We start from the raw sequence: 25,262 nt of genomic DNA on the forward strand, positions 1-25,262 counted from the left end.
TCCAAAGCTTAACTCCCTATAGCAGTAGCAAAGCATTTTAGATGTGCTGAACTTGCCCCAGGAATCCTTGGTGGTCACTTACTGGTTTCTTTCCCAGGAAGTATCTTCCATTACCTTTTCTGTGGCCCCCACTCATTTTATTATACTTGGCATTTTCTCCTCATTGCTTTTTCTAGCTGCAGAATTCTAGCAGATCCAACAACAGGCATTCATCTAATTCCTTTATGCCATCAGGGACAAAATGTGGGCACAAAGTAGATCTATGGAGTAACATTTTCTTATTCTCTGCTGTTCCCTAGACATTCCTAGCCTTTATTCACCCTTTCAAGACTACTTTTAACACTACTGAGCAAGTTTTCAGAGAACTGTCCATTTTAAATTCAAAACAGCTTTAAATGAGAATAGTTCACAGAGCAGTTGTCACTGTATTGGTGAGTGCAGGTTTTATTATTTCCTTTAGTCTAATTTTCACTTTTTCCTCTAGCTACCTGGTTTTCGTTAATCACAAAATCTTCCTGTAGAGGTTTCTAGACAGTTTTTGGTTTTCACCCTTCTGAAGAGCTGAGCAGCAGTGGTGTCACATTTACCCAGGCTCTACATCAGGTTCTACATTACAGTTGATAGTGAACTGTTGCTTACTCTTTCAGAGCTGTTGTCTGGCATGTCATCTACTTGAGGACAATTGTCACTGTCACTGCTCTGAAACCTTTTTACTGACACCTTACCTTGAGACAGGTCCTGCAACATGTCTCCTTTTCAAAGGACTTTGGACATGAGAATCTCTAGCTCCTCAACTGCCAACATCAATACACAACACTTTCTAAGATCACTTTCCTAATTTTAACTGAATAACTCATTTGTCATCCGCTGGTCACATTTCCCATTTAACTTCGTCACTTTAATGTTCTTTTCTGATTTCTGCATTTGGAAGCAGCTTGTAGTCTTTCTCACAACAGAGTAACTGCACACTTAATATGAACCTTCATAAATAATCTGCAGACTGCTTGCAACTATTTGATCCTTTTGACCACCTATTATATCTTCATAAGCTTAATTGTTTTCCTACAGTTTGTCTTTTCAAGTTTGTAACAGCCTGTAATGCTGAAACTGCTACAAAACGAAGATTTAATTTTTTTGTACACTCCTTTTGACCAAATAAAGAGATATTTCCTCGTGTGGGTTCTCCTCATGTTTTGGTACTCCCTGAAGCAGTCATCAGACTTACCCCTTCTATAAAGGATGAGTCAAGTATTCCATTAGTTACTTCCTGCCTTTGTAGATGCTCTGATCTCCTGCAGCACACTACAGTCACAGTTGCTCTCCTCTTCATCAGTATAATTTAGAAGCTGTGCTCTTCCTAATTTAAGCCTGAAAGTTGGCTCTGTAAGAATTATGTACTGGCAGTGGATACAGTTAACTTGTCTGATTTGACACTAAGCATTCTTCAAGGTACAAAACCATCCTACTTTCCTGTGTAAACCTATCTCTTGTATTCACACCACACTACAGTATGCCAAATACATAAATACCCATTATTTTTATTTTTAAAACCACCATGTTTCTCTATTGCATTTGTCACATGCTAACATGTGTGTATAAACGTGTTTCTCTCTCGGTCTGGGTTTCTCTTCGTGTGCACTTTGTAAAAGGGACTTGTCAGCGTACATTTCACAGGCCTAAATTTGGGGTTTGCCACCCTGTGTGTTATTTTTTAGTTGGTGATACTGGTATTTGGGGGTTATTTTATTATTAGCCCGAATTTCCATTTTTCAAGAACTTCTGCTCTTCAACAATTATTCTGAACCTATCAGATTCTGAGTTGCACAGGATATAGTGTAGAACACTGAAATAATCTAAGTTACAACTTGTATTTTACGAATTGATTTGCTGTTTCAAGACAGAGCAATGTCCGCTTGGTGTACAATCCTTTCCCTGGCTTTGCCATTCCAAATAGGAGCTACTTACCTTACTAATAACATTTTGAGAGGTAAGGAAAGCAGAATTAAGTTTCTTGAAAGCTGGCAAAAGACCAGTATGATTTATTTCAGTTTCACAAGCAAACTTAGGATCAGTCTACACAGTAATTGTGTGAAAGTTTTATGAAGAGCTTGATTATTTTACTATTACCAAATCTACTGTACATTTACAGGTATTATCCTTTAAAAATCTATAGAGAAAGTAGAACACATTATAAGTGTTTATAATATATTTGTTTATATGTATATATTGAAAAAAAGGGCCACTATATTACAAACATGCCTAAAATGCCAAAGAACTATAGTGAAAACCACTAAAGTCTAAACACAAACAAGACCAATATACCATGCAACAATTTCTAATATCATTAGTATTTAGAAGAGTCATAGTGCATAATTATCTTGCTTATATGTGAAATAAAGAAGCTGAAATAATAAATCCAGATATTTGTACCCAACTATAGTGCACATTCAACTCTAAATCTAGTTATGGATCTGTATTCCTAATACTCTGACTGGTAGTGCACATCACTGTATCCCATCTATTTAAATTGACATTGCTTCATCTTTTTGAAAAAGAGAAACATTACAAATTTCTCAGTTAACTGATCTGGCCAGTCTTCTACTTTGCCCATATTTGGCTTAAGATTTTCATATCCTCTTCTGATGTTTTACTAGATCCTACAGCACTCAGGAAGTTCTGTGGCAGCTCTGTATACTTTGAGTGGAGATCTTTACTGAATGAGTGTACACCTGGTTCACAAATGCTGAATTTGCAACTATTTCAGAATACAGAAATAGTGTGTCCAGTTATAGCAATATTTCAGTATTTCACAGTGCTTTTCACTTGTAGCTCTTAAAACTCTTAAAACACTTTCCCCTTTCCTTCGTGCTCCAATTTCAAACATTGAAGCATTTCAGTAAGCAGACTCACCCTCTAGATTTTCCACATAGGAGTTGGACATGAGTGCTGAATGTTGAGTCCATTTCTCTGTTGAACCTGATGGCTGGTATTCCAGGTCAGAGATAAAACTGTCTGTGTCAGAGAAGAAGACAGACATAACTACTGACTGGACTAAACCAAGAAGTTACAGTTCACTCAATCAGGAAGTGATTTTCATTTTTCTTTTAATAGCACTAAATTTAAATACCCAGTTTCATTCACCAACACTGCGTTGTGACATAAGTAACTATTTATAAGTTATCAGAGTGCCTATTAAAACCAGTATCAGTTATCTTGTGTACTTAGTTACTTTTCAGTTAGCAGCCAGAGCCATAAAGGTAATGGTTAATATTTTTGGATGTCTGCCTAGTTGTATCATCATGAATTTACACTACTTAAATTTGATTTTAGTATTTGTGTTCAGAACATTGCTCCTGCAGTTTTTTCAATTTGCTTTACTTACTGTGGTCAAATTAGAAGTACTCAGGGCCCTTGACAGCAACTCCAGGGTAGGTAAAAGAGTCCTAGTAAACAAAACCTTTCCTGCCATTTTCCCTCTCCCGCAAGCACAGGAAGCTGTTGCTGCTCACAGCTGCTGGCTCCCCTTTGCTGTCCCACTGCACACTCTGCCCACGGCACTGCTCTGCGGTTGGGCCACCACAGCTGCGAGTGGCAGAACACCAAGTGTTATCTTGGCACAGGTGCTTCCCTCAGACCAGGGCCATGTGAGAAACCCTGCAGGTAGTGCACAGCTGCATTCATGGAACTGCTTTTCCTAGAGGAAAAATCAATGTCAAATGGTGTATTCATTATTTTAACCAACAAGTCTGTGTTTATTCAGTTGTGATTAGTGGCTATGCAGAACTTACAAGAGGGTTGCATTTGGTTTTTTTTCCTGCCCAAGACAGGGTTTTAAGTTTAGTAAACTAGGCTTTAACACAATTAACAAAAGTACTCTGGACCATGGCTTATTTGTGCCTTCTGGATAGAGGCACACATTTGTTTTGCCAGCATGGTTTCTAAGCCCTGCTTATGGATGACTCCTCGGAGAACAAAGGAATCTACTCTTACTTCCTTCTGAAATTCAAGCAGCTCAAATTACCTCTTTGGATGACTTCTTATGCTTAACTGTTCAAAGTGTAAAGTTACATGTGTTTAAATGGGAAGTGGAAAGCATTATCTGGGTTTCAATGAAAATGTTTGCTGCCACTGTGAAGGAAAGGAGTAAATTAAGGACAAATTCTTGTCAAATAATAGGAGATAAGAAAAGATCATTTTCCCCCATCAATTATGGCAGAAACAGCAACAAAGTGATATTTAAATAAAGATCTAATGAATCCACGGACATGGGCAGGAAATTGCCTCGTGATGAAACAAATTAACTGTACCAACAACCCTCTTTAGAAAGGTGAAGCTTTCAAGAGACCAGACAACAAACACTGACAAAAAGCCTCCAGAGAGAACAGTGGAGTTCATCAGCTCATAAAGCAACAGCCTCTGCACCATAAAGACAGCACATCTTATACAGGATTATATGTCACTCTGGCAGGGAAATATGCTTCTGAGCAATTTTTCTAATTAGTTTCATACTTAGCAAGATTCTGAGGTTCTTGCGTGCGCTACCAAAGCTGCTGACAGTGGTGAGTGTTTGCTTTTATCAATCCCTGACAACTGCGTCATGCACAGCACACACAATGTCTACAGCCAGCACCTTCTGGGACAGAGCATGCACTGCCCTCGGGCATACACTGCTTCTTGTTTGGGAAACGTGAGACATAAAGCAACAGCCTTTTCATCTGTGTGATACAGCATAAAGATTTTGTTCTACACACACACATTCGACATTGAGGTACCAGAAAAATATACATTAAAAATACCATTCTTTGTAATATCCTAAACATTTGAGAAAGCTTGTTACTTCCTTAAGCACTACTAAAATGCGTTCTGTAACCAAAGAATATAAAGCCAAAATGAAAACTATTAAGTTGAAACAAAAATAAAGAAAAATGACACCTGGTAGATCTGTTTAACTGATCAAAAATTCATACTTTTTGAATGACCTCTTTGTCCTGACTCAGTCTTTAAGTAAAGAAAGGTTAAGAAAAGCTTTAAACCCTCAATTATCAGCACCCGGTTTGGGTCAAAGCAGGAAGTCAATTTAAAATTAGAGGTCTGTTATGGATACAGGCAGACCAAAGAGCTCCTGGAGTCATCCCATTTGGTTTTCAGCATCTCTTCCAACAGTAGTCAATTAACTTCCTGTTTTTGTAGCACTATCTGATTAAAAGTTCAGCCTGTGTATCCTTTACTGCTGCTGAACTGAAGCAGGATGTGTGGGCTGTGGGACATAACCTAGAAGAAGTACTGGTTTTGGAAAATTAGATCTCCCAAAATATTCTAGAATGCATGATTGTCTGCAGTGTTGCTCCAGTGAGTAGCACAGAGTGGAGTTTTTCAAATATGTTCACAAAAAGAAGTTTGATACAAATTGTGTGTTTTAGAGGACAAATGAGTGAATTGCTCCTCTGACAAAGGCAAACAGGATCAGCAAACTTCAAGGAAAACTGTGGACAGACTGCAGCACACACTTCCTGGGGCATACACCTTCTGCCAGCTCCAGACAGAACTCTACCAGCTGAATTTATGTGAAGAATCCCTGCAATTACATCACATTGCTTAACGCAATATATTTAGCCTGGTTTTGACTCCACTTGACCAGCAAGTAATACCGTGTCAACTTTCCCTAACAAACAAAGAAAAAAAAGAGAGAAAAAAAGAAGCTGCCCAGCTATAATTAACCCTCAGCCTCCTGTGCTGGAGCAGCCAGCTGATCATGCTGGTCTGAGACCAAACCAGTCACATGTCAGGCCATGGCTGATGTGGCAAATTACCAAGGACGTGGTGGGTTGCCTTACAAGTCACCATTCCAAGCCATAGGCCAGGCTTGCTTTTAGTAATTTCAGGTTTAATGCCAACTTCACTAAGCAGTACTACTTTTTTTTCTAATTAACTGATAAAATAAGGCTGTATGGAATGTTGGAGTACAGTTTTCCCATGCAGATTGTGGTTACAACTGTACAGAAAAACCAAATGTGCCTGCAGAGTCACAGCACCAGCTCTGCAGTTCTGTGCTACAGTAACAAATACCTGCTCATGTCCTGGCTATGCTATCACACTCTGCATTTCTGTATCCTGGCGAAACCAACTCATTGCAGTCATGTTTACCCCTTCTCTCACACAACAAGAGAGCTGAGTCTAACACAGAATTCAGTGCCAGCTTTGGCTCTAGAGAACGTGTGGGCTGTGCAGTGGAAAGTGGTGCTTAAGGGTCTCCGTGGATTTTTCCAGGGTCACAAGGTGTGCTGAGCTCCTTCCAGTTCTGCTGCGATAGCCAGCACCCACATCTTGGTGCAGATGTGCCACCTGCACTCATGGAAGAAGTCTCTAACCTCTTCCAATTCTTGAATGGGAATATTTTTGAAGTGGTTTAGCCAGCTGAGTTTACTTTGCATTAGTTACAAGATGTTCTGCGGCTCTCACAGGGAGAGCTGGGCATAGACACCTGAGGATTTAGATGGCATTCTTACACATTAGAAATTTGTAACTGGTCTTCTCAATGGATGCCTTGCTGACACAGTTTTTATGGACACAGTGAGTGAATCCGCTAGAACATATGGTCAAAGCATCCTTTAACTGCTGACAGCTCCTGATGCATAACATTTCACCTTTGCTCACTGTTCCACCCTTCAGCTTTTAAACTACTGCTCAGTCTGGATCTTTATTTTGTTCATAACACACATTTCTCAGAGTAGATTTCCATTCTCTTTCAACACATTTCAGGTTCTGCCTTATCACCTCAACATCTCACTGCAGGACTGCTTTTTACTGCTGCCTCATACTGCTTGACAATACAGATCTAATAATCAGAATGCTAAAAAAGGAGGAGTTTGAACACAACTTTACTAAACAATTTATACTAGTATAGTTTTCAGAATGCCTCTTATCAGCAGGATTGTTCTGAGAGTTCCAGGTACAGTGTAGGTTACAGTCCTTGGCCTTACTGGGCACACTGCAAGGTGCAACATTTCTCTCTGTACACAGGAGACAACGAAAACAACTTGGATTTGAGATGCACATCTCAAGTTTGAGTTGCTCTGCTCCACCCTACACCAGACTCCAGCATTCAGTACTGTCTGTGCTTCTGCAGACCTCCAATGGCAGGATGCTGCCTTAATTAACACTGATCTGTTAACGATTAAGTTTTAAATATAGACAGAAATAAAAAGTATAGTCCTTCTCCAATCCTTTCTTATTCAGTCACTACTTTGATGCTCCAGAAATTAAGCTGAAGCTACAGTAAAAAAAGCTGCCTGCAAAGATGTACAAGTCTTCTAGCCAAGATCAGAATAATCTGAGCTTCTCAGCAAGAGAATTTATCAGCTAGAGAGTTATCACAGAACTATTAAAATGAATGAATGCTAATGGCCGAGAGTTCTAAGTGGAATGTGTCTGACAAAGCAGACTTACTGCTTTATATACACAAACTGCTTAGGGGATTTCTAGTTATGATTTATAGTAAATGCACATACTGGACTTTCTAATCTCCAGCTTTATGTAATGGAGATGCAATGAGTAACAAAATGTAAGAGGATTAGTAGAAGGTCATCCTGATTTGCTGAATACAGCTGAACAATATATTAAAAATGGTTAAAAACAGGTGTACATGTTAGAAATCTCATCACTGGAGAAAGCCATGAAATCCAAGGTAAACTCCCTCCTAAACTGCAAACCACAAAAGATTAAATTTGAGATCAACAGTATTACAACAGTTTTAAACCTAAAACTTGACAGCGGCAATAGGTAAACCACTACATTAGGAACACTTTTCAAAACGGGGTGGAAATTAATTAGGCCTCATCAAATAACCAGACTGAGTCTAACTTTGAGTAGCTTTTCTTTCAAGTGGGGAAGAAATTTTATCAGATGAGTGTGCAGCAGAGCCCAGTATGAATGATGGATATGGGAAAGGACAGAAATGACCAGCTGCCTGTTTCCTGTCACTTCAGCTGCCTTGTTTACATCTATTTGCAGCCCTAAACATTCCACTGTCTATCCAGGGAAATGTTAATCTGAGGTGCTGGCCAGAGGGCTGACTTGCTGAAAGATGTTAGAGGAAAAAAGGTCCAACACACTAGGGGGTCGAAAAAGTAGAGGGGACAAATAAAAGTGCATGAAGCTGCTTTTACTTACTTGGGTTCCAACCCAAGTTTCTGAGATTGTGCAGCCTGACTACTCCAAAAACCTAAGCAGAAAGGAGAAGTTTTCCAGAATACCTCTGAAGTAGTAGTATACAGTAGTATTTTGAAATTGTTATGTTTCAAATATTTTTTTAATATAATTTGAATTTCATATCCATGTGTCCTCATGCATTTTGATCCCTTGTTTCAAGTGAATTAGAAGGTGTTTCCTGTAGAAATCGAGGATGGGAAGAGGGGAAACAAAACATAAAAGCAAATTCAAGGTGGAGATTAGAAAAGTCTAAGGATATCAACAAGGTCCTGCTGAAAAACAAGATAATGAAGTCACACAAACTTCAGTATGGGGGGGAAAAAAGGAAAGAAGTGTCCTTTGTGCAGACACACAGGGGCAGGATCTGCCTTTCTATTGCGTAGCCTGTGTTCAATCACGGTCTGAACAGAGCCCAGGTAAAGGGCAAAGGAATACAACAGAATTTAAAAAGATTCTCCATCTGGTGATTGGCAAACACCTTGGACTTTGCAGGGAAACTGAAAATGTATTACACTTTCCAGGAGATGCTGGATCAAGACTAATCCAGATGGTCTTGGCTTGAGCACTGATAGATGTAGCAGCTTTGTAGTTCTGTACTATGGAGTGGTTTTGGAGGGCTTCTTGGTGTGTTTTTAAGAAAACACCTGAATGTTGGCTGAAGAGGCAGTGAAGAGTCACTTCTAGGGGTCTTACTTAAATTAATTTATGTAACTATTATCCAGACTGCCACATCTGGAGGTGGGGTGGGGGTTTCCAAGTTTCATGGTGGGTTTCTTGTTGGGATTTTATGAATTCTAGATCATATTCTGTCAAACTACACAGTAATTCTGGGATTAACTTTGTCATGGGGTAGCACTTCCATACTACACTGAAATTTTGTAAAATATTTCTTGAAATATTTTATTTTCTTGGCAAAGAAATATCTACTATTTTAATTTTGAAACAGTGTACATTACTTAAAAGCAAGAAGGTAATTTATGCTCTCAGAGTTTTTTGTTTATTTTAAGACTACTGATTTAAATATTTAAGGCCAGTAATCCAGAGATGATTTAAAGAATTTTCAGCTGACTTTGCCTTAGTGTTTTGTTTTGAGAGGTTTATTTGCCTTAATTGGTAACCCTCAAACCCCTATTTTCCAACTAAGTAGAGCTTTCAGTTTTGATGTATTAGCTGGGAGAACATACTGTATCAACACTCATTTTATGTATGTAATTATGTTTGGAGTTTTTTCTTTAATTGCTATAACATTATTGTAGAGTAGCCTATTTGCTATTTGTGCCTGGCTCTATTTGTACAGAAACTAAAATTCAATTATACATGAAAGAGAAATTTTAGAATTATTTTTTAAACCAGAGTATTATGTTAGATAAATTATTGAAAAAAGTGTTCTTGTCTAAACATGCTTCTTTTTCCCTCCTAAAGCTGATTAAGCAGAGGAAGTATTCACTCACATTGAGAGAACTGAGCAGCTTTGCTTCTTGTCACTGTGCCCTTCCAGACTTTTGGAACAGCAGGTTCATTTCAACATCTGATTTGTATTTGCAGATTGGAAATGCAAGCAAGCCCCAAACCCAGCCCCCAGGAAATCATCGCACAGTGGCAGCATGGGAGGGAAAGGCAGGAACCTGCTCCCAAACCCAGTGCTGCTGCCAAGGGCAAGTTCAGCATTTAAATCCATGTTCAGTTTTCCATATATGAAGTGTGTTGTTTAAGCAGCAGCTATCAGAACCTCTTTAATTTTCTATAACAATCATTTTTAAAAAGAAGTTAATTAAGCTGTGGCCATTTGACTCCCATGTTCATTGTACTCTAAACCATCAGCAAGTGGCCATGCTCTCCGTGGGGCTCCGACAGCTTCTCCTGTGATCCCATGGCTTTGTCAGCACAGAAACAAGGCAGTACTTTCAGTGTGAAGCAAAGGAAATAGTATTGAAAAGCAACAAATAGTTGTGATATAGAGAAAAAACTTTCTTTTTATTGCGCATCCATTTTAATTTCTGATCAATTATAAACAAACTGCCAAGATGCTCATAAATGCTAAACACTTCTGCTTACACTGTGAACAGTCTAACTACAGTATTTAGTTATATTTTATCTGTTTCTACTTTTTTTTTGGGGGGGTGTGGAGAGAAGAAGGATGAGCAAAAGTTAGGTTCTAACCTGACACCTCTTGAAAAAAAAGGATTTCTTTCTCACTCTTCTATATAGAAGTATAAAATGCTATTTTTTGCTGCATGCTGTTTCATAAAGCTCTGCTTTTCTCCCCTCAGCAAGTCCTTGACATAATCAGTCTCTTCCTTCCTTTCTAAATAAACTTAAGTTGATTGATAAACAGTGTTTCTAAAAAGAGAGCTTTGTTTAATTAAGGTGGCCATTGAACTGAAAGCACAACTAGATTGGTTTCTCTCATTTTCTTCTTACTATGCCACGTCTTTAAAGGCATTTCTTACTAAATTTTATTACTACTGTCTGGAGGTAACAATAGCAAAGCTCCATTTATGAAAGGAGCTGGGACAGACACAGATATTTAACAGATGGCCTACACTTAAGCCTTTATTCTACTGCTGATGCAATTAAGTAATTAACAGGGATGGTTAAAAAAACCCCAAACCACAACATTTAAGGCTACTTTAGAAAAGAGACACTGGTACGATTCCCTCCATCAAAACCAAACACATTTTACACAACCTTTAAGGCTAGGCCTTCTAGTCTTCCAGTCTTTATTAGCACAACATGTTCTTTAAATTGCTTTGCATCTACACCTTAAATACTCCAATGTTTAGGATCTGATATTTTTCTTTTTTCACTTGGTGGGAAAATTTTATGAATAACTATTTAATTAATAACTAAATAAAAATTGTCCAAATATTTAAAGTACAGTCTTTTATAGTCTGGCCTTTAGCATTAGAATATCCTTGTTCTGTTTATGTTAAGTGAATTTCTCAAAAAGGTAGCCAGAGTGGAAAAAGCAAACAGCCACTGTGAGCAGAAGTGCTGAATGATGACAGGTTATCTATAGAATGTCTGTGAGGAGGCCAAGACAGTGCCAAAATGCATGTGATAGATTATCAAAGCACCAGCCTGCCCTTCAAAACTGGGACAACTCCAAGAAACAAGCCTCCAAACTACATCTATGCAATTTAGATACCTTACTATGATTTTCACTGAAACATACCAATGAGACAATCAGAAAAGGCTTCAAATTACTTTCTTGAATATAAGGTGTCAATGTGTAGGAGTTGATCCTCAAGCCTTGTTTTACGACAAAACCAAAATCTGTGGGCAAATTAGACTAAAATGCTGGAGTTGTATAACTACAAATTAACAGCTGATATAATTAGTTTTAAACAAGTTGTTGCTTTGGACACAAAAATATGACTCCATTCTGATTATATAAATTTTCTTCTGTGAAGAGCAGTGTGTTCTAAACAAAACAACCCTCCCACACCAACTTTGTAGTTCAATGCAGATTATACCCCAGTATTGCAGTATTAGATCCACTTACCATCATCTAGTGTAATGTCTTGTAGTCCTATAGTTTGAAAATTCAATTCCCGGTCTTCAGGTTCTGGTTTGATGTGCACAGCTGCCCCCTCGGGTGCAAAAGGAGACGAGTCACACACGGGGTGGGGCCCCAGGGGTGACACCGTGCCCAGGGCTCCCAGCGCGGGGCTGGCGGCCTGCGGTGAGTGCTGCCCCGAGCGGCTCCCGGGCGGCGGCGACGGGGCGGGTCCTGAGCTCGGAGATTGGTAAGGCAGAGGCTGGAGCTGGGGAGAAGAGGGGCCGGAAAGCGGCGAGTGGCACAGAGGGTGGGAAGCTGTCGGGGATGGGGATGAAGCGGACGCTGGATTTGGAGAGTGGTACGGGACCTGCTGCAGCTGGGGAGAAGCCTGGCCGAGGGAGCGGCTCATTGCAGAGGGCATGGAGCCCTGCCCGGTGCCCGGGCAGTGGTATCCCAGCGATGGCAGGTGAGCAGACGACTGTCCTGAATGAGCTGCATGTGCCAGTGGGTGTCCTGCTGGACTTGATGCTGACACAGAACCTGGATTTGAAGAATGGAACTGCATTGGTGGTAGAGCTTGGCAGCTAAGATTTATCAAATGAGGTACAGCCGTGTCTTGAGGAAACGAAATCGGATCAAATCCTTGGCTGGAGGCAGAGTTCATAGGAAGACCAGGCTGTCCATTGTACACATCGTTGGACTGCATAGGCTGGTAAGAAGGCCTCACAGGAGGTGCTGATGTTACCTGAAAAGACTGAACCACAGCAGGAGGCAAAACATGACACTCTTCACTTGGACTGAGGTTTCTACCCTGCATATGTGGCAGGTGTGGCACTGCTGAGGTCACCATGGCTGTGTAGGGTGGCTGAACGGGACACACGAGGCTCCTGGGTGACGTAGACAGCAAACCGTCATGGGGGTGTCCTTGCTCTGGTGAAGGCAGCTGGGTTCGCATCGAGTGCAGGCCCTGGACGCTGCCTGCGTGCGGCAGGGCCAAAGATGGAACAGCAGACAAATCCACCTCATCTCTGTGCTCTTGCTTCATTATAACTAGAAAAAGTAAAACAGTTGTACAATTCCAGCCCATCCATACCCTTTGACAAATACACACCAACTGCTGCTTAACAACCCAAATAGCACTGTTAGTGCCATCATTTGCCTTCTGCTCTGCTTTCACCTTCTTTGATTTTATGCCTGCTACATCAACCCTGCAAAGCCAGAACAACTCTCCCAGCAGGTATTCAAGGGCAAGTATCTTCCCTTCCAGCACAGCATCCTAACCAATGTATGTTTTTAATGACATTTGCAACCCAGCCAGCAAAAGTTCAGTTCATCTAAATGATGTTCTCATCACCAGAGGGGGGAGATGCTGCTGGGCTCCACTGAAAACAGGCAGATGTGGGTTCAGTATCCCGCACTAGGAAAAGGTGAAGGAAATTTTTAGCAGGCTTCAGGCTTACCTCAGCCTCTGATCACAATGACAGCTGAACTTTGCCAACTTGCACACTAGTTTGAGTAGTGCACCTTGTTTTAATTACAGCAGCCCTTTAAGCAGGTCCCCCAATTTCAGTGATGGCAACAACTGTTCTTTTAACAGAGTTACAAATTGACACACTTTCAGTTACAGGTTTATTTTTTTTAAGTACGAGTAGTAGAAAAATGGTAACACTTAAATGCTCATTTACTACTTTATAAAATACAGTTAACTAAATATTACAGTCAAATGAACTGTAATACATATAGAGATTTTTAAGTGCCTGTGTAATAACAGCTGCAGTTACAATTAAACTTGCTTCTTATTTAAGTAGCAACTGTCATTACTTCATTCCACCATTTAAATAATTTAAATAGAGATATTTCAAACAAAAATACAGTTTAAGATGTGCAATTATCTTAGGAGCTGATATTCTTGAAAAACAGTTGACAAATACCACAGAAATCTGATAACACAGTTAATGTGTACTTAGTGTACCAGACACCTCGGTAACACTGCCTAAATTTAAAAAGTGGGTAATTTTAAAGCCCAACAAGTGAGCATGGCTTATTTTAAATTGTGTTAATTAATGGAAGTTGGCTTTGCCAGCATATACATAAGTTTTAAGAAGTTTATTTTAATATCTGTATCCGACTTTAAAAACTCCTTCAGATAACTGACTTCAAGTGCTCCAAGCAGCACCAAAGGGTCCCCACCATCACTGGTACCTTGGGAATCCTGACTGCTCCAAATGGGCATGCAGCTCTTAAATAAAGCGAGGGGCAGGAAAGGAGCAGGCATTGCACACCTCGTGTAAGCTCTTCCTCACACCAAAGGCTGTTTTAACTACATCTGCAGTTAACATATCCTGTTATTACTTCTGGGTAAGTTACAAACTGATTTGTCTCAGTAAGCTGCAATGTGTCCAGAGAGGGGGAAAAAATATTTTGACCTTCCTTGTATCTAAACCTGGGTGTTTTTTTTCTTTTTTTGACATTTGAGAATGGAAAAAAATGCATAAATCTGTTCTTCTATGATCTCACTATCCTCTGTGTCATCACCAGGGTTATTTAAAGAGCAGCTTCTGAGATTCATCATCATTGTCAAAGAAAAGTAGAATGCAAAAATTATTCTGTAGAAAGTGTAATGAAGAAATAACTGGCTGTAGTCACAGAACTGGAGCTTATTGCTCTAAATTTCAGCTTTTTAATTAGACAAGCTTTAGTAACTGTTTTACAAACAGTTCCAAGCTAATCTTATGTACCTGTCAAAGGGACAAGACTGTCTGGAGTATTTTTGTATGTACACTTTAAAAACCAAAATAAAATGCCACTTTTGTATTTTTCATTTGATACCTGGTGTGTAAGTAAAACGTTGAGATTGGCTTTTTTTCCTCTTGCCATTGCAGAGATAAAACTGCACCTGAACTGCAGCTGTGATGGTTTTGTTATGGTATGGAGGAACTTCAAGTATGATGTTTGCCTATAGGAAAGTTGAAAAAAAAAAGTTTTACACATTAAATGCAAATGAAACTATTAATTACAGAAAAACTAAAACACCTACTGTAAAACTAAAGCACCCTAATATTTTGAAATTGGCAAACTTCAAGTTTATGCACATTACACAGTAAAACAGTACTATAAGCAAACTTTTATTTGGAGAATTTTATCTTCTTTTAAACACAAGTGCTCTGAAGATAATGCTTTCATTAAATAGACTTCTCATCTAAAGGACGCTTTGCTTATCTGAGAGCACAATAAAACCCTCTAGCAGTTAAAGAATTGCATTTTGGCTCATTAAGCTTTCAAAAAAAATTTTAGTTCACTGAAAATAATTTGTCACATTAGAAAAATTATCTTTTTTTTTTAAATTTTCAAGTTCTTTTTTCATTACTTTTACAACAAGCATGCTATTTCCAATTCCTTCAAAGCATCATCTTAATGGCTACTTTATAGTGTTAAGCCAATTAGAAGTCTCCAATTGTCTGAATTAGCCAGTGATCTATTACTTTAATAAACAAAGTCTAAATTTCAGAACAACAATGAAAATGTCTATTATCACATTTTTTAAAAAATAAGCTTTCTAAAGTAAGAAAAATTGTTTCTCACCCCTTGACACTTTTCCCTAATTATTTTCCCTTCTACCTCCCACTGAGGTCGTCCATCTGTTGAGAGAAATTTACAAATAATTCAAACAAAAATAATTTTCTTAACACCTTAATTCATCTTAAAAATACTTAAATACTTAATATAAAACTGGATTTATTTTCAGTTATGAAGAGGCTGTTAAACTTACAGACACACACTGTAAACAAAGAACAGAGATGCTATTGGAGTTTCAACACTGTAGCATTATCAGTTGCCTGTTGTGCAGGGCTCTGCATTGGAACCCAGTGTGCTCATCCCATACAGGCAGACCGAGCTCCAGAGGAGACCATGTGTGCTGTAAAGTGCACACAGGGATTGTCCCCTCATGTTTCTGAAAATGCTTCTGAAGAGTGGTTAAACTACTGCTGCCACTTGTGGTTATTCAAACAAACCCGCTGATGACTTGGAGGCTGAGTCAGCATTCGAGAGATAACCCAGGCCACACCTTCCTGCCCAGCCCCACGGGCCATGCACTGCCCGCAGCCTCCCTGCCCCAAACCCAGGGAGCCCGTGGGTCAAATGCTGGGCAAGGTGGCTGTGCTGAGAGGGGGGAATCACCTGGACAGCCTCCCTGTGCTCTGATCTGGCATAACCCACACCCTGAACGGAGCACTTGGCTCTCTGTGCCACTGGGGGTTGTTACAGGTAACCAGGGAACTACAGCAGCAGCTGTGCTTCTTCCAAACGTATTCCGTTTGTGTGGCAAAACACATTATTACATAACATATGGTATTTGCTAATAAAAATAACACAACTCTTATTTACATATGTAAGGAAATAATAAGAGGTAGAAGAATTGGACTCGGTTTGCAAATTTTTATTTTTAATAATTTCTTTTGCTACTGTTTCCCTGAAAGTTCAAATCAGACACTTAAATCACAACAATGATAATTTAAGAAGTTCAGATTTTATGTTTTATTATTATCTAACTAGCATTTACTTCATTAGCTGAGGAGTCAGTTCCTATGCATTGATTATACCAGATGTAACATGGCATCAATGCCAAATAGTACATTTCAATTAGTTCCCATGTTCACTTTTCATTTTTTTATAATAAGAAGGAGAAAATACATGGTATGATCCGTCAACAGCATCTTTCAAATACACACAATTCCAAGTTAGTTACCCTCTAACTGTCTTCCTGAATCAGAAGTAGTACTTCATTAATAATTGCCAACCAGCACATAGATCAGTGCCCAAATGAACTTTCCAATTACGACTCCAGACTTTTTTTTTTCCCTTTTAAAACATCCTTACTTCTTACAATCAAACTTAGGTACTGAGCTTGGTTTGAAAAAAAAAAAAAACAGCAAGACAGTATTTACCTTGTCCTTTTTCAAAAAATATAATTTTGGATTCTGGAAGAAAATTGGATCCTGTCACCACCATTTCATGGCCTCCATTTACTGAGCAGCTGTTGATGCTGTACTTCTCAATCTGAGGAAGTTCTTGAGCAGATCGCTGAGCTTTAGAAATATTAAGGGAATAATTGTTATTCACAATTTTAATCTCTAGAAGTTCAGCTGTTCACTAGGTAAATGTATAGAGATAAGTCATGGTACAAGCCCTTGTCAATGAAAGGGTTTTACCTTTAGAATGAATATTTTCACTGAGATGTGTCAGCTGCCTCTGCTCATACACAGACACTGCTGAAGCTGCTGTGTGACTGCACTGTGAGATTAAAGCCCAAAATGTTTTTTCTCTACACCTCCAAGCTGCCACTTGGCAAGTACCATCTTTATTTAAAGATACAGTAATTTTTGGCAACTGAGCTCTTTACACGCAATGCTTTTTGCACACTTGTTTTATACAATTCTGGCAATAAATATTGTCAGAATGACACTACTACTGACACATGCAGAAAACATAAGTATAAATGATGTATAGTTAGAGCAATCTTACAGCATTCAACAGGTATGGAAGCAGTCTGCAGAGATAAGACTTTTCCACTGGGCTGTGGGATGTGAACACGGAACACAAGGCGCACTCTGGTGTTCTTTCTTCCAATATCTGTCTCTCCTTTCCGGAGCTCTATGTCTGAATTGCGCAGTTTCAAAATACCAGCACAATCGATACTGGAGATAGGAGAGGATGGACAGATGGATCACAAGAGAAATGGAAGAAAATCAATCAAGCTATTGCCAAAGTACACTCTGTAAGCCTTTCTTTGGTTAAAGAATTAAGCTGTTCTATTTTTCCCCCACATTATGGCATTTCAAGTGTTATTTTAAATGTCTGAGATTAAAAGAACTCTTAGTGTGAAAACAGCAGCAAGTACTAGTGAAACATTTTGTCTTGTAAATGTCCAGCTGCTGCTTTTTTGAACCTTTTAAAGATTATTTGTTATTGCACATTGTTTAACCTCTGAAGTGAGTTATTTAACATAATAAACATCATTTACAAGGAGCAAGAGACCAATATTTAGTTCTGGTTTAGGAAGGACTAGAGAACAATAAACTGTACCCATCAAGTCCCAGCTGCTGTTCCACACAGTGGTCAATTACTCATAAAAGACACACAACCTCAATCAAATAACACATACGCACGGAGCTTCCCTGCCTCTCTGCTCCTTTGCTTCTGGCTGTCCACACACTGGCTTGCTTTAAGAGGTGTGTCTCTTCATCATGATCCAGATTTGTGGAAAATACACTAATTTTACAAGATTTTTCTTTCACCTTTGCACAAACAAAGAAAATAAAAACTGAGTGGCTAACTCATGCTGTGATGTACCTGGCTGACATATTATTTTCAGGAAGAAGTGGAATTTCCAAAACTTTGGTGCTGGCAATGATGATCTCCTGGCTGGCGGTGGCGACAGTCTTGCCAGTGATGCGGTGCACCTGGTAGAAGGCGTGGGGCCGCAGGTAGCGATCGTCGGCTGTGCCAATGAACATCTGCAGGTTCACTGGCTTCTCGCTGTAGCCCAGCAGCTGAGGGAAGGGCACACGGAATAGGAACAGATTAGCTGCCTCCTACTGCGTCTGTGTGCACACAGTACAAACACACAGCTAGGCCAAAGAGTTAAGAGTCAGTAGTACTTAATCACAAATTTCTTCATACTCTTCAGCAAGCAGGAAAGTGAGTACAGGTATCTGTACCCAAACACAAGTAGTGGCAACAATTACTGGAACAAATGGATACCAAAATATCATTATTATTTTTGAATCTCCCAAAGAGAATTTTTCTATCTACAGAATTTCTACATCAAAACTATGCTATGCTTATGTCTGTTTCTGGGATTGTTTTTAATCAAAGCCAAATTACCAATTTTACTAAGATGCAACTAGATTCTAGAAATACTAAAATATTTTAGTTTTTCTACTGTGAAACGGAATAGCAACTTTTATTAAACTTAAGAAGTTTTGTGAATGCAAATGTATCAAGTTAGGATAAGAAGATTCAGTTTATACATAGAAAATCAAGCGTGGTTTATTTTTGGCAAAGAAAATACTTTAAACTCCCAAATTTTGCAAATGTTAATTTACACATATTTCCTTTTCTCAAACACAAATCTAACCACCAATGCACTCAAGTTGTCATAAAACCACCTGTTGCTTGAGCTAACTGCAGCAATTCTGGCACAACACACTGGAACAGCAGAAAAAAAAAAAATTGAATCTAAAAGAGAAAGCCCGTTTTATGATAGTATGTGGGTAATATTATCCAGAAGATTTAAGGAAACAAGTGTAATCAACAGTAACATCAAAGTCTCCTTTAAGCACTGCTATTATAAGTCTGAAGCCTAGCGAGTATTTCTTACAAATCCATTTTCCTTCACCTTCCTGAAATTGGCAGATTGACGCAGGCTGCAAGTTATATAATTGCTAAACTGCATTGGAGCAAATTTACGTTTCATTGACTTTGACATCAACTTATGTTCAAGCGGGAGGGAGGGCCAGACAGTCATTCTTTAAACATGGTTTTGTCATGTCAATATTTTTGTCTCTAGGGAGAGTTATTTGGTCACACAACAATATTATCCAAGCTCTTTACAGAACTAACACTTAAAAACCAAGCAAAACATGTCAATTTAACCTACTTAGAAGGGTAATTTAAGCCAGTAGTCAGCGGCACAAAAGCCCAAAGCACACCCACACCCAGCAGTCAGAAGCTCCACTGCTGGTGCATCACTCCTGGCAGGGAGTTTTATGGACCAAATGAACTCCTGGTTTCTATATTCAAGCTACAGCTATGGCAGCACCTACCAGTCCTGTCACTTTCATTAGAACTTTCTCAATCAGGAATAGAAATTTAGGTTCTGACAGAAGTCTGGAAAGTCTTTGTTTTGTCAAATATGTAACATCTTTTTGTTCTCGCTGGAGTTCTCAGTACAGAAAAAGCTAAGTCCAGCTACAAAACACCCAGACCAACCCAAAATATCCCTTCAGCCTCTGAGTGGAGACAGTCTAGATTGTCAAAGTTGCTTCCCATGTAAATGAATGTGATAAACAAGTATTCAGAAATGTTACAGTAAAGAACTTCCTGTGACAATCAGTGTACTGACAGGTTTCTCTCCCTTCATCTGTCAGAAGTCAGCTATAAACTACAGGAACACAACTGGACCACAAGGAACTTTCCTCTGAATGTTGTGATGACAGTGGAGCATAGGGACTGTTACATCAATTAAATATATACACATGCATAAGTTCCTTTTATACTTTATGCAGGAATTCAGTTTCCAAAAGTTTCTTTTCGTTAAACACCAAATGAATATTTGAATATTTTTTATTAGTCTGAATTATTTTAGGAGTTTAAAGAAAATTAGGACATGTATTAGTTTAGCATTACAGCAGCCATCTTGTCACAAGTTTTCAACACTGTGACTCCACCATCCGTTTTCCTCAGAGTTAAAATTAAATCTTAACACAATGGAATCCAGCCTAAATGTGACGTTAGTTAAATGTGTTCACTCTAATACTGGGAATTATAAAAATTACAAGCCAGACCTATTCAAAAATTTGACTGCCTTCCAAATGCGGTCACTGTGACAAAGCTAATTTCCAATTAAGGCTAATCTTCCCCATCCCGAACAATGGACATGTACACAGCAGTTCTAGAGATACTGGTGATATCAGAGATAAGGAGGGGTGGGGAGATACTTGTAAAACTAAGCTGGTCTGTCTACAGTCCATGAAGACCATCTTCTATAAAAGCCTACACAGAGTAAGAGCTCAACTTCGGGAAGTAAAACATCCCTCATGCAGCAGTCACACTAGTATTGCCCAGGAAACTCTATGGCCATATACACTGGCAAGGTAGCAGAGACTTAAAAAATATGTATTTGGTATTGCAGACAATTTATTGCTTTTACTCAAGGTTAAAATAAAAAGAGAAAATCCCCTCACAATGTAAAGGTATGAATATAACCAATGTGTGCAATACCCGTGGCAATTAAGTAAGCCAGGGAGTAGGAAAGAGAATAACCCCATGTCCCCCAGCACAGAGTGTAATTCAGGGCCTGACTGCACTAATGGGGCCTCATTAAAAGGAAACATCCCAGCCTTAAGCAAGCAATGGACAGGCTGCAGTGTCCCCGTGCCCAGTCCACAGCTAAAGCCAGCAAGCTCAATAGACTGTGCATGCTAACGAGACAGCCTGACGTGCTAGTGAAACTCAGGCAGCTGGAGAGATGGTGGATAGGAAAAAACCCAACTTTTATTATAAGAATCTGTGCTTTAGAATTAACATTTCGCCCTTAAATCTTGTGTAATAAGCGAGCTGACAACTCCAGGCATGCAAACAGATTCTGCAGAAGTACAGTCCAAAATTTACGGTGTCTGTAATTAAAGATAAGACTCTGTGGGGGCCAGTGAGTCAAAGTTTCAGTAGAAAATGATCCCGTATCTTGTGGAGAGGACGGCTGCACATTCCCTGAAGCCTCTGTTACAAAATCACTCAAAGGCCCCAGTGAAACCAACACACTGTGCACAGCACCACTGAAGTAGAGACAGCCCATGTGACACCATCCTCGAGAACAGGGGACAATGCTGGGTTACTGTTAATCCACCTCAAGCACCCCCACCATATCTGCAGGTACAGTCAGCACTCTGCCGAAGAGCATCAAAATATTCCGAAGTCCATTCTGTGGCTAGTCCTGGTGAGAGCAAGTCTTGGCTGTCACTCCCTACACAAGAGTAAGCAAAGCAAAACTTTCTGCCCACCATACTTGGTCCCCACCAGAGACTGAATTATCACAGAACCTGCATCGCCTTCCATCTCCAAGGAATGCTGTCATCTCTCCTCCAAAGGAAAGACAGTGTTTGGATTCTGACTTGCCATTATTGATGCAATACCTACCTTGAAACTAATGCAGGAGCCTTACTATCCCAAATCGACTTCAAATCAGGAAAAATGACTTATTTAGGCATTTAAAATACATTTCTTTTAAATACAGTTTTGTTCTCATTCAAAAAAAAATTTGATTGTTCCTAATTTCATTGACAGCAGGATGATACTTTCTTACCACCTTGTCTGCTTTAGGCACAGTTCTGTAGGTTGAACAGCCCAAATACTTAAGTCAGTAAAAAAACCCAACCTGCTAATTGTTTTTTCAACTAAAATAAGCACTTAATTAACTTGAAAGAAAAAATACTATATTTTGTTCAAATACATAATGAAGCCATTGTATCTGAACCTTTAGTTCACCTTAGTAAAGAATATACACAAATAAGAACACAGTGTCTTTATACAGACCATAGGTATTTAAATAAACAGCATTTTACAGCCTACTGGCAAGTGCTGAGAATCAGCACCACGAAGAAGTATTACAGTAAGGCACTACAGTATCAATGTGCCCAAGATTCAGTCATGGAGGAGGAGGAACAGTAACCTGAACTACTGATTTAGCCCTAGGTAGGCTTTCAGGTACACCCCTCAGCACTTATTCCATTAATGTGCAATCCTGGAGCTGCTCACTATAAACAAAAAATTGCTAATTTTACTTTAAAAAAAGATACACCACTTTCCCAGGAGCAGCAAACAGTGTGCTGCAGACAAGCAGTAAGTTACTGCGCTGTGTCACTACTGACCTCTAGAAACCCTCCCCTGTAACAGAATCCTGATACACCACCCACTGCTCTGCCGAGGAAACTCAGCCAAGTTGTTTTTGTGTTTCTATATCGTTTCCATAGCAAAGGTCAGTGCCTGCGTAAGTTAAACTAAAGCTGGAAGGCTAAAGACTGAAGGTCACTACAGGATAAGCCACAAGGGCTTCACGCCAAAGCATTTCCAGCCGTATTACTACACTGCACACAGGAAACCCCTGCATGGCACTGTGAGTTCAGAGCTTTTACCAAGCAACTACAAAAGCAGGCAGTTAATGAGAAAAGTTTTGTATCATCAAGGAGTTGTATTTTATGTGACAAACACTCCTATGTTCTTAATGCACACATGGAAAATCCTTTAAAAACGTGTCATGCTAGAGACTCTGTGGATTAATTGGATCACCAAAGACAGCACTATTTAAACTTGGAATTTTGTGGCAGTGGTGAGAACCTTTCCTTACTGAGGAAAACAAAGAGGTCACTTTAATTAAGAGGCATTAACCTGGAAAAAACAAGTTAGCATTTTTCCAGATTACATGCAGATTATATTTGGGCCATAGATGTCTCACATATCATTGGTTCCATGCTCTGATCTAAAGAAAACCTTGCAAATTGAAAAGCTTGTGAGAAGACTCTTTTAGCCTCTAATAATTAAAATTTTTACCTCCTCAACCCATTTCTTTTTAAATGAAGAAGATTCTGTCCATGTTTTCCATTTATCGTTGCAGGCCAAGTCTTATCAATCCCTATTCAAGTGTAAAAGTGTCATTTCTTAAGACATGCAACAAGACTCGGGAAAAATATCCAATAGAAAATATACACTTCACAGTAACCAGGTACTTACAGACAACACTAGTATACTTGGAAAGAGTCTGGTTTTTTGAACAAAAGTATCCAAAACCCCAAATACCTAATAGTGTCACTGAACCCAGAAATAATGTCAGCATTGATACCAACAACATTCAGATGGTGTTAAAACCTAATTGATTGTATTTTTAAAGCATTTTTCCTGCAAAACTTCCAATCATTTATTAGGAAATTGCCATGCTTCATCAAAGATTCATTAGGGCTTAATACTCATGTTTTATCTTTTATGTGCCTTTTTTTGCTTGCTAATTGAAGACAAAGATTTGATCAACACTTCAGTGCTCCTTTGCCTTTGCGCAATTAATTCACTGCTTATGGCATTACTGGATTGGTGAAGTAGGCTGATTAGAAAGAAAGCTTTTACATACAATTAGGCCTCCCTAAAAATAGGGTATAGTCTTGAAATACAAGGCAAGTTTGGCATAGTCAACTCCCTGAATTTAATCTATCTTCACCAAATGCACCAGTATCTAGATAAAAATTCTCAGTTCAAACGTGAACATGGAAGGAAACTCAGCTGTGTAAAGAACCAAAAGCATTTACTAAGCATTTACTTCAGATGGAGATTTCCAATGCTTTTCAACACTTTGATATGAAAAGCATGTTGCAACTATTTATTTCCTCCTTGATAGACGCACAGCAGCTGGATGCATTTCAGTGACTTCTGTATTCCTTAGAACATCCTCCAAAGTGACAAGGTAAGGAGGGCAAAAGAGAAGAACACAGGCCCCATTCTAGAGGGTGAAAAGAGCAAGCTGTTCTCTTGAATCAGGTACTTTTTCCTTTTACTTTGGAAGGCTGAGCAAAATATGGTATAGTTCACCATGAAACCTAAACGATCCTAAAGGAAAAGAACCTTCACCACTTAAATTTCAGTCCACTTCAAAAGTAAAATACAATTCTTTTAAAAACTTAAAGAAAAAACTGAACCATCTTAATGATCCTTCTAAATGTTTTATCCTTTGAGAAAGGAGAAATGTGACCCACAAACCTAGAATCTTTTGGACAGTGATATCAGAGAGGCACCAGTGCATGGCTTTGAACAACTGAACTTTTTTTTTCTACAGACATTTCTCCACAAGAATTTCCCTTATGAGTGGTGTGCAGTGACTTTCCTAAAGAACTGTGAGAATTGCTGGGTTTAAAAGCTGCAGGGCTATCTGCCAAGCTGAACAGCACATCTATCAACCATGACTTGGGATGACAAGGATCCAAGGGCATGAAGATGAACGTAATTCGAAACAAAAGACACAATGACTAACACCAGGGGTACAATTTATTGTGAATTTATCAACAGTTGTGTTTTGAAAAACTTGAAGCAAACCATGGGCACGAAACAAAGAAACCAGAGCTCAGGGAAGCTATTGAAAGTCAGACTGACCACAGTCATCCCTTGCAGCCCTGCAGAGGTGAAGAGAGTGCTGGCCTGTAATTTCCAATGGACTGCTTGAAAGAGACTGCAGAAACTGATGGAAGAAAACTCCATTCAGATCTGTTATGCAATATCCCAATCACTGGCTCAGAAAGTCTTCACAGCACATTGGAATTTTTTTTATAATTTCATTCTGACTCCGCAGAGTTTATAACGTTACAAAAAGTTAAATATGTTAAACCAAAATACCTGTTTCAACCCCTTCCTGAAGTGCAGTACTATTTTCTGTCGCTTGATTATTTGATGCACCTTCCATCAACTGAGAAGGAAAAGCATACATATTGAAAAAGTATCTTCCTTTGTCTTTTGTTAAATAAACTTATTGAGTAGACTGACTTGAAGACTTTAAAATAGTACAGACCTTTGCAATTGTGAAAAAAATAGTGGCAGATAAAAGGAACAAACTTCAATAAACTATTAGGTAGGGGCACAAGCCCAATTAAAAACATTTTAAAGGTCATCACAAAAACAAACAGATCCTGCAAAGGACTAAAGCAAACAAGTAATGGCAAATATCAATTCATTACTGGTCATGGTACCATGTGTTTACACATGTACAGAACATTCTTCAAGGTTCAAAAAGTTGGAT

General features: G+C 39.0%; 1 protein-coding gene across 2 annotated transcripts in view; it reads right to left on the reverse strand.

Moving 5' to 3' along the window:
* NFATC3 (nuclear factor of activated T cells 3) overlaps positions 1-25,262 on the reverse strand; it is a 66,083-nt gene that overhangs the window by 9,423 nt on the left and 31,398 nt on the right. Inside the window, exons 4-10 of one of the 2 annotated variants that reach the window (XM_039558178.1) lie at positions 18,062-18,261; positions 17,234-17,406; positions 16,657-16,797; positions 15,293-15,348; positions 14,540-14,666; positions 11,714-12,760; positions 2,911-3,012 (exon numbers count right to left, since the gene is read on the reverse strand). In XM_039558178.1, coding sequence (XP_039414112.1) covers positions 2,911-3,012; positions 11,714-12,760; positions 14,540-14,666; positions 15,293-15,348; positions 16,657-16,797; positions 17,234-17,406; positions 18,062-18,261 — 1,846 coding nt within the window. The remainder of the gene's footprint in view (positions 1-2,910; positions 3,013-11,713; positions 12,761-14,539; positions 14,667-15,292; positions 15,349-16,656; positions 16,798-17,233; positions 17,407-18,061; positions 18,262-25,262) is intronic. The other variant, XM_039558179.1, reaches the window with a different exon arrangement.

The sequence above is a fragment of the Corvus cornix genome, chromosome 11 (genome assembly GCF_000738735.6).
Source record: "Corvus cornix cornix isolate S_Up_H32 chromosome 11, ASM73873v5, whole genome shotgun sequence".
In the NCBI taxonomy this organism is placed as follows: Eukaryota; Metazoa; Chordata; class Aves; order Passeriformes; family Corvidae; genus Corvus; species Corvus cornix.